This window comes from Hyperolius riggenbachi, chromosome 3 (assembly GCF_040937935.1).
Source record: "Hyperolius riggenbachi isolate aHypRig1 chromosome 3, aHypRig1.pri, whole genome shotgun sequence".
NCBI lineage: Eukaryota > Metazoa > Chordata > Amphibia > Anura > Hyperoliidae > Hyperolius > Hyperolius riggenbachi.
In genome coordinates, this window is record NC_090648.1 from 75,093,927 (window position 1) to 75,104,744 (window position 10,818).

The following is a 10,818-nucleotide window of genomic DNA, read 5'->3' on the forward strand; positions in this document are numbered from 1 at the left end:
CGGCCTCTAATAGTCCCCTCTCCGTCTCCCGGGCATGTAAATAGTTCACAGCAGCTCGCTCCACGGCAGCTGCTGCGTGGTGACAGGAAGCTGTAGGCAGAGCGGTTTCCATAGTAACGGCGATACACATCGCCGTTACAGGAAGCCGCTCTCCCTACAGCTTCCTGTCATCACGCAGCAGCCACCGTGGAGCGAGCTGCTGTGAACTATTTACATGCCCGGGAGACGGAGAGGGGACTATTGGAAGCCGGCAGCCGCAGAGTAAGCTAATAGCAGCGGCGGCCGCAGGGGGGTGGGGGGGGGGGGGGGGGGGGGGTGAGGCGGGGGGCACTATACTAGCTATACTGGGCACTATACTAGCTATACTGAGCACTATACTAGCTATACTGGGCACTATACTAGCTATACTGGGCACTATACTAGCTATACTGGGCACTGTACTAGCTATACTGGGCACTATACTAGCTATACTGGGGCACTATACTAGCTATACTGGGGCACTATACTAGCTATATTGGGCACTATATTAGCTATACTGAGCACTATACTAGCTATACTGGGCACTTCACTAGCTATACTGGGCACTACCTACCCATACTGGGCACTATACTAACTATCCTGGGACACACTGGGGGGGGGATCACATGGCCAGCATTTCCTACCCCCGGCTTATATGAGGGTCAATCATTTTTTCCTTGTTTTTCAGGAAAAAGTTGGGGGTCGGCTTATATGCGGTATATAGCTTTTTATTAATGACATTGCATAATTCTCTAATATTTGCAGCTTACAAACTACACTCTGTATTTTAAACTATGAAACAGAGAAGGGATAATGACCCTTTGAACTTTCCTGCAGTAAAACTTTATCTGAAGCTGTCAGTGCTTCAGAAAACAGCACTGTAGTCAACCCAAGTTGGGTCAGAAAGCTTAGAGAAGCTCTTTTACATAGAAAACAAGAGAAGTTTCTTAACTCTTCCTGTACTGGTAACAATGAGACTCATATCTGTGCTACTACTGTTCTATTTCTTAGCTGTACCACATATACAATTCATTATCTCATAAGATTATTTTCACTTTAGATTCCCCTTTAAAGCGGATCCGAGATGAAAAATGAACTATAACAAGTAACTTGTCTATATATATCTTATCTAAAGTTTAGATAGTTTACACAGCAGATCTAGCTGCAAACAGCTTCAACAGTTTATGATTATTTATTCCTGTGATACAATGAGGGCAGCCATGTTCTGTTTGTCGCAGGCTGAGGGCTGGAGACTCTATCAGCTTGCCTGTGTGTAATGTGACAAATTCATTCCCCTCTCCTCCTCCCTCCTCCCCTCTGCCTCTGAAATCTCTGGCTAGTAACCTCCTCCTCCTGCCCAGACTGAGCTCCCATAAGCCCTTGCTACATGAGTCTTAGAGTGCCAAGGCACTCTGGAGAAGCTGTGGGCGAGGATTGTTTAGTTTACAGGGAATTCGAGTATTGAAACAAAAAAAAGTATTTGGCTTGAGGAACGCCCTATTAACTATATGAAAGGAACACAATTATGCAATGAGTAAAAGTTTATCTCAGATCCACTTTAGGTCCTAATCCTGAATACGACTTTCAGGGAATCCCATAGCCACACATTCTACTTTTCTTAACAACAATATCTTGTTATGGTTACCCTCAAGCCTCCGTAGGAGGAACAGAGCAGTGTGAAGCAGCCGTCAGGAACTAAGTGCTTTTTCACCCAACTGTACCCCGTTGCTTATGTCACCAGAAGCATCCTGAATATGTGCATGTAGCAACCCTGATTTAGTAAATGCCACAATAAAAGGTGTGGTGCAGATAAGGTGCAGAGCCAGATGATTTTCTTCTACTTTAACTTAGTTACTGCCTTTCTCTCTACCTTAAATAAAACATATTTTCAATTTCCCCATCACATGGCCTTTAAATCACTATTAAACAAATCCATAAATACAAATGAACACATATTTATCAAAATTCAAATTGGCATTGTCCATCGTGGCGCTGGCCACGATGAACACCCTACTCCTCCATCGGTGAAGTCCCGGTCTCTGTCGTTACAGTTACGAGGCTCGGTGACGTCACCAAGCCTCGTAACTATAATTACAGAGAACACGAGACTTCGAGATGGAGGAGGAAGTACGCCGCTTCCGCCGCAGGAGAAAGCCGTCAGGTGAGTAGATCAGGGCTTCTGACTGGGGGGACGGGGATCGGGGGGGGAGCATGGGGGATCGGGAGGGAGGGATGGGGGAAGAGGAGGGAGAGGCCACCCACAGCCCCCATAGAAGGGGACCCCCCCATAGAAGGGGGAGTCCCTGACCGGCCACGACCAGCCCCCATAGAAGAGGACACCCCCCTCCCCCCCGCACAGAAGGAGGATCCCCGCAGGCCACCACCAGCCCGCATAGAAGGGGAATCTCCCCCCTACACACACAGGAGTCCCCGACCAGCCTGAACAGAAGGGGGACATCCGCCCCCCCACAGAAGTGACACCCGGCCACAGTCAGGGGGGAATACGGGGATCGGGGGCAATGGGGGGCAGAGGCACCCGCAAACCTGGCTCCCTATACATCTGACTCCCTAGACCTGGCTGCACATCTGTCTCCTATACACCTGGCAAAACATCTGGCTCCCTATATACCTGGTAAACAATCTGGCTCACTATATACCTGGCAAAACATCTGGCTCACTATACACCTAGCAAAACATCTGGCTACCTATTCCTGTCTAATACATCTGGCTAATACATCTGGCTAACTATACCTGGCTGCACATCTGGCTAATACATCTGGCTAACTACACCTGGATAATACATCTGGCTAACTACACCTGGCTAATACATCTGACTATACATCTGGGTCTTATACTCACCATTGGCGTGCTGATCCCTCGTCGCGTACCTCTGATAGCTTCCCCAGTGCCTTCTTCCATGTCCCTTGGCGGATTTTGCTTCTCCCTCGGCGATCACATGTCTCCCGTCAATCGGCGTTGATGGCACCAGGGTCACACAGCATCATCAACATCTCGCAGCAAACATTTTTTTATTTAAATTGAATTAAATACAATAACCTGAATTGAATTCAATATATATATAAAAAACTGATTGCAAAAAAATTGGTTGAAAATTATTGGAGATTAATTGAACCACTTTTTGCATGGAAATCCTGGGGAAATAGAACGCCAGGGTGGCTACAACAGGGGGTGGGGGGTAAGAGATTATATTACCTATTTTAATTAACATAACTAATGTAACTTAATCATGTTTGTTTAGGCTGAAGTTCATCTTTAAGTTAGATGTTAATGCAAAAGTTGTCACATCCATTTAACCATTGCCACTTCTGTCACTTTCCTCACATATATCACATACTGTATATCATACATATCACATATATCACACTTGTCCAATTCATTCATTAGATCATCTAAGTCAAAATTATCTATATTAGTATCAGCACCAGACTTAATATTAAGTTCAACTTCCAGGTCCCCTCTCTCCATGAACATCTTTCTCAACAAAACTCTCCTAAGGAATACACTAATGTCCTTATATACTTCAAATTCCTTTCTACCATAACAAGGACAAAAAGTCCACTCCCGACTCAATAAAGAAAGTTTATTGAAAAGGAACCGGAAAGGATAAAGAAAATTAAAGACAAGAAGTTGAGACGTGGATAGTAGATTAAAGGACCTCTATCGCGAAAAAAATGTAAAATGTAAAATACATGTAAAAGCATTCCAATAAGAAGTATTTTTCTTCCAGAGTAAAATGAGCGATAAATTACTTTTCTCCTATGTTGCTGTCACTTACAGTAGGGAGTAGAAATCTGACAGAAGTGACAGGTTTTGGACCAGCTCATCTCCTCATGGGGGATTCTCAGCATGGCCTTTATTCCAACGGACAATGCACCCTGCTGGGTTCGACAGATGCAAACCAAGGAGGATGCCACTTCTCCAGATAAGGCACACAAAAGTTCGCTTTTCCTTTGCAAATGCTCATCTGGACAAAGAAGATTTCCGTGTTATGGTCAGATTAAACAAAAATGTAATTGTTTGGTCACAATGATGTTTCCTTCATTTGGCTTAAAGAAGGAGAAGCCTTGAACCCAAAGAATGCCATCCCCACTGTCAAACATGGTGGTGGGAACAGGAGAAAATCGCTTTACAACTGTTATTGTACTTTTGTATAATATAGCATGGTTCTCTCAAACCTGGACCTCACCACTTGCTGGCTGTGAGGAGTGATTGAGCAGTAAATACAGCTGAGAATGTCCTTTTATTTATTAAAAATAATAATACGCAAACATTTGTTGGGACCCCCTGGCGTGGGCACTAGGGATGCTCCTTCTGATTCAGCGGAGATAAAATGTACTTATTTCTGTGGACATTGCATTTCTGGGGAAATACAGCATTACCACAACTACCGTAGATAAGTTTAGCCCAATCACAGAACGCGGAAGCATTGGACCTATCAGAGAACGCAGAGTCCGCTCGGTAAGTATTTGGCCAATCAGAGAATGCAAAAAATGACCCGAAAAAAGCCTCCTCAGACATCGGAAACAGAAATTTGCGGAATCGATAATGGGCTTTTGCGGAAATGTGAATTTCAGCTGAATCGGAAATAGGCATTTCTAACCGTCCACTTTTGAGCCATGACAACTTCCCTCATCCCGCAGAAGATGAGTGGATATGGCAATCTACACTCCCATGTAGTGTGCAATGCATAGACATACCTCTCAATTTTTTGAGATGAGAAAGAGGGACACTTAAGCCACGCCCCTGCCACACCCCTGATCACGCCCCTGACACACCCAGAGTCATGAATATCATCAAGATTTCATAAGAAAAATGTGTTGTTTTATAACTCAAAGACACTGGTCCTTTCTATCCTGGTTCATTTTCCTTCATAGTAACATTAGAAGTATGTCAATTTAAAGGATGGGAATAAAGTTTAGAGTCAATCAAACACATTTTTAGTAGAGAAATACAAATATTTACATAGAAAGAAGGACAAAGTCCTGAAAGAGGGACCAATGATGCAGAAAGAGGGACAGAGGGACAGTGTTCCCAAAGAGGGACAATACCTCCAAAAGAGGGACAGTTGGGAGCTATGGCATAGACTAGTATATGGACACAGAGATGTACTGTCACAGGGTGGCAGAAAATGATAACTGTATTGATAGATATAAAAGGTCAGTTTTGCCTCAGTTACTTATTGCTGCAAAAAGTTTAATATCCGTATGTTGGAAGCGCCCGCATCCTCCTTCACTTTCTGATTGGAGTAAGAGGGTGATTTTGATAAAGGATGCAGAAGAGCAGATTGCCTTGCAGCTAGATTGGTGGGAGACAGTGGCGTAGCTAAGGAGCTGTGGGCCCTGATGCAAGTTTTACAATGGGGCCCCCCAAGCACTCTATACATAACAATTGATATGGCACACCAAAACCTGCCAATGGCAACTACAGTGTCAGAGGTGCAAGAAGGGGATGGGGAGCAGCTTGTTAATGATTACCACTATTCAAAGTATCTATAGAAGTGATTATTATGATCACAGGACCAATAGGGAGCTAATACTGTAATTGAGGGAGGACCCATCGGGGCCCCTCTGGCCCAAGGGCCCCGATGCGGTCGCTACCTCTGCAACCCCTATTGCTACGCCCCTGGTGGGAGAGTTTTTGTGCAAAATGGTTGGGATGGATAGATTTTATGAATTCAGATAAATTTAAAGGGATTAGAGCCGGGACAAGGTCCTCCAGCACCCAAGGCTGAGACACCAAAGTGCACCCTTCTATCCCTCCCACCCACCCCAGCCGTCACACACTGATTGCAACACCCCCAACACCTTAATCTCTAGTTATCTGACTTCCAACCACTGCCATGTATCCCCTTTTCTTATTTCATTCTGCTTCAGACACAATAGGGGAATGACAGCTGAGCGAGTTGTGCTCCCCTCCTACACTGCCCCCTGAGGCTGGAGCCTCTCTCGCCTCTGCCTCGGCCCGGCTCTGAAAGGGATTTTAGGCAGTCATTGTTGATGTTTTTGGGATGGGAATTTTTGTATTTTGTTATTTTTTTGTGTATTTATTTGATCTGTTGTTTGTTTATATATTTATCAATAAAATGTAATTATATGAATAACAGTATTGAGCACAGGAGGAGGCCGGGCAACTCGGAATGGGAACCCCTCTGCACCTGGGCCACATAACTGCTGCTATGCCTATTGGATAGTTTACAATAGATAAGTATAGTAAGATGCAGTGTAATTCAGACCACATATTATTTGCCTGTATATGATTGGATGTTGGTCTATTTCACACAGTGGCATAGCTAAAGAGCTATGGGCTCCGGTGCCAGGTTTACATTGGGCCTCCCCCCCCTCCTCCCCAAGCGCTCTATACATAACAATTGATACGGCACATCAAAACCTGCAAAGGACAACCACAGTGTCAGAAGTGCAAGGAGGGGATGGGGAACAGTTTGTTAATGGTTACTACTAATAAAAGCACCTATAGAAGTGATTATTACCAACATAGGACCAGTAGAGAGCTAATACTGTGGTTGAGACTGGCCCAAGGGCCCGATGCGGTCGCCACCTCTGCACCCCCGATTGCTGCACCACTGATTCCATAGCACATCACTACAACATGTTGTCAGAGGTCCCTGCTCTAAACCAGCCCCCATGTTTACACATCCCAACATTCACACATGGTGCTTGAGATCAGCAGTCAGCATGTAACCTACAGAGCTATCCCCCACTCCCACTCACACACGACTAACGCTCCAGTATAAAGCGAAATATGTAAAACTCTTATATCAAAATATAACTTACTGTACACCGTCAAAGCATTAAAAGCAGCTATGCTGGCCAAGATCCAGATCACAGAGCGCTCCATCGGAGAGCAGCACGATCTCAGTGCAGCAAGTTGAGTGGATTGTAAGGAAAGAGTTTATGAGGCTCTCACACTTTCTGCAAACTTTGTCAAAACAATAGAGGGAAGGAAACGGACTGGTAGAAGATACCCCGGCCTGTTATTCCTGAGAGAGATCAGAATGATTCAGTGCTGGACGGTACAGAGGAAAGATGAAGATGTCCAAGCTAGTGCTGTCAGGCCATGGAAGGGATTGACGTGCAGACTGCACAGGAACTGGGAGAAGATGCTATAGAAAGTGAAATCAGTGTGCTCTTACACTGAATATCTCTGGCAACGGCCCAGCATAAGCGAAACCACCAAACTGATGATGTTCTGGAGACATTTACAGTAACTGTATTATAAACACGTTGGTTTTAATACACTAAGTGAAGAGCTGAAATTTTGCATATTCCAATTACGAGGCGAAATTATAATAGTCAAAAAACTCATAATTAAGTTTGTGCTAATTCATAATACAACATTGTAATTTCATGTTAACTCATTATTTCCTGTGCCATTTTTTGTTTACTTATAATTTCGTAATTTTGCATAATTTATAACAATTACGCAAAAATTAATTGTAACCAATCTTAATTATGGGAAAATTGGCAATAATTGCGCAAAATTTTACACGTAGGTACAGATTAGATATTAAAAACGTAATCGTAATTGCTAAAATGATGGTAAATATGAAACTATGCATAAACTCATAATTATGCAACATGTTTCATAATTTTACTCAATTGCAATTTTGTTATTACAATCGTAATTACAAAAATTATGCTAAAGTGAAAGTATTGCGACCATCACTAATTACTGCATGCAGGGAACAGCTGATTTTATTAAACTTGTAGTCACATGTCAATTCACTAAGGGGTTGATTCACTAAGTTAAATAGCGCGAGTAACCTCCTGTTACTTGCCCTATTTAATCAGCGAGCCTTAATTGTCATTGCTTGCATGCTACGCACGCAAGTGGCAGCGTAGGATGTGTAATCAGGCCAGGGGAGTGGGCTTTCAGCGCACGCTATGCTGTGGGTAGTGCAGCATAGCGAGCGCTATTAACTTACACTTGCTCCCGCAAATAACGAGCGCTCAACTGGTCCTGCTCTGAGCCCTGGCATGTCCTATCACTTTAACCACTTAACGACCACGGTCAGCCGATCGGCGGACCTAGGTGTTAAGTGGTTTTACATGGAAACGGCCGCTCGTTCGAGGAAGGGCTACGCCCGAAACGTTGTGTGCCTTGTCTGCTCTGATTTCTTCAATACAGTGATTGAACAGCTTTCTGAGTGCGGTCTCTGTGTGTGTTTCTCAGTTCACGAAGGGTGTCTCCGTGAACTGCCTGTGAGCCTCCGATCGCGGCTCGCAGGCGAAATGTAAACACGCGGGGAAGAAATCCCCGCTGTTTACATTATATGGCGCTGCTGCGCAGCGGCGCCGTAAAGCAGATCGGCAATCCCCGGCCTCTGATTGGCCGGGGATCGCCGGCATCTGATAGGCTGAAGCCTATCAGAGGTGGCGCAGGACGCATCGCCGTCCTGTACCGCCCAGGGGACAGAGCAGAGGGAGGTAAAGAGAGGGAGGCCCGATATCGCTGCGGAGGGGGGCTTTGAGAAGCCCCCCCCCTGCTAACCACAAATAGCCGGCGGTGATCAGACCCCCCTGGCAGGACATCCCCCTAGTGGGGAAAAAAGGGGGGAAGTCTGGTGACTGCGGCTGCCACACGATCTGTGCTGTGGAGAGCCCACGCACCACAGATCTGAAGAAACAAGCCCGGTCCATAAGAGGTTAAAGTAGTGATCCCGGAGCTTTTTGATTGGCCCAGTTGGCCAATTGGACTTATGTCTCTGATCGTAATGTTTTATTTCCTAGCTGTACTACACATACATATCATTATATCATATTTTTTTTCGCTTCAGTGTCTTTAAAGAGAGACTAAAGCCAAATCTCACTAATATTATAAATGCAAAAGTTTGGATGTTTGTTAATTATGCAACAATGGCTGAATGGATTTGAATGAAATTTGGCACACACATAGTACAATACCTGGAATAACATATAGGATACTTTTTTATCCCCATAACCAAATACAAATTTCACTGGGAAAATGTAAACTGCAGCCATTCTAACACTATTAATGGCAGGGTTCTCAAACTTTGCACAGTTGGTCACTGGGTGACTGGGATTAATATTCAGAAAAGTGGGTGGAGCCTACAAAAGCCAATCAAAATTCACCTATTGATTTTCAAGGGGAATATTTAATTGCTGCCATTCTTGCACTGTTAAAGCTAATGGAAATCCATAATTAAGTAAAAAAAAAGTCAGATACTCACCTAACGAGAGGGAAGGCTCGGGTCCTAATGATCCTTCCCTCTCTTCTCCCGGTGCCCTTGGTGCTGCGCTGACTCCCCCGTTCAAATCCCCCGCCGCGGGCATTTCGGAAGTCTTCGGGAGCCGAGTCCTCCCAAAGACAGGCGGCTCCATACTGCGCACGTGCAAGTGCGTCATAGAGGGTGCGTAATGCAGAGCGGCCCGTCTTCGGGAGCACTCAGGCTCCCGAAGCATTTCCGAAGCCTCCCTTCAGCGGGGAAACAGCGGTATTTGACCAAAACAGTCGAATACCGCTACGGGGGAGCCAGCGCAACAGCGGGGACCGGGAGAGGAGAGGGAATGCTCTATAGGACCCAGAGCCTCCCTCTCCTTAGGTGAGTATCTGACTTTTTTTATTAAATGTTGTGTTCCCAATTACTTTAATGGCAAAAGCCTCAAACCTGGTACAGTTGGTCATTGAGTGACTGGGGTTCAAATTCAGAAAAGTGGGTGGAGCCACAGACAGATTTGTTTTGTTTCAATGCAAATTATTGATGCCAAAGACTGCAAAGCTCACAAACTAGGTCATTGAGTAATTGAGTAATTGTGTGTTAGGCTTAGAAAAAAGTGGGAGGAACCAACACCAGCCAAATACATACCCAGGCAACGCCGGGCCATCAGCTAGTTTAAAATAAAAAAAACAGATACTTACCTAAGGAGCGGGAAGGCTCTGGGTTCTATTAAACCTTCACATTCTCCTCCCGGTCCCCGCGTTCCCCCGCAGGCCATTCGGTCATGGACTGCTCTCTTCCGGTTTGGGGAGACTTCGGCATTCCTCAGAAGCACTCAGCCTTCCAAAAACGAGCTGCTCCGTACTGCTCACGTGCGAGCTTCCTCTCAGTACAGAGCCGCCTGTCTTCGGAAGCCCAAGTGCTTCCAAAGACTAAACCGTGAAGCTTGTGGGGGAACAAGGAGACTGGGAGGAGACTGGGAAGGCTCTATAGAACCTAGAGCCTTCCCTCTCCTTAGGTATCTGTTTATTTGTTATTTAATTGGCTTCACATTCACTTTAAAGGGAATCTGAGCTGAAAAGCTGAAGATTTATACATACCTTCTTCCAGCCCCATCCGCTTTGATCCCTCCAGTAGCCACTGGAGAGATACGCAAACAGTGCACTTCTCTTACGTCAGACTGGCCGACTGATGTAAGTGACGGGACCTGGTTCCCCGAAGCTGCGGGCAGCGGAGGATGGCGGCGTGGGAGCAATCCAAGCGGATGGGGCTGGAGGAAGCCCCAGGTATGTATAAATCTTTTTACTATTTTCAGCTCTGGTCTGGTACACTTTAAGCACAGCAGAACCTTTTTAGGCCAGATTCTTAGGCTTTTAGCCTAAGAATCTGCCCTTCACCACTGTGAGTACTGCCGGCGATTTGTTCTGGCTGGTTGAGAGTGACTTCTGATTGGTTGTGTTCCAGATAACTACTGTAATAATATTTTTATAGGGGACACAATTCTGTGTTATTTAGCATATGTTCTGTAATAAATATGTGTCCTTTAAGTCAGTGATTATAGAGATAGGCCTCAATTCACTAAG

General features: G+C 45.1%; 1 protein-coding gene across 1 annotated transcript in view; it reads right to left on the reverse strand.

Annotated features, from left to right (window-relative positions):
* LOC137562744 (intercellular adhesion molecule 5-like) overlaps positions 1–7,144 on the reverse strand; it is a 98,664-nt gene extending 91,520 nt beyond the window's left edge. Inside the window, exon 1 of the mRNA XM_068274392.1 lies at positions 6,831–7,144. Coding sequence (XP_068130493.1) covers positions 6,831–6,894 — 64 coding nt within the window. The 5' untranslated portion in view covers positions 6,895–7,144. The remainder of the gene's footprint in view (positions 1–6,830) is intronic.
* Positions 7,145–10,818: the final 3,674 nt, after the last annotated feature.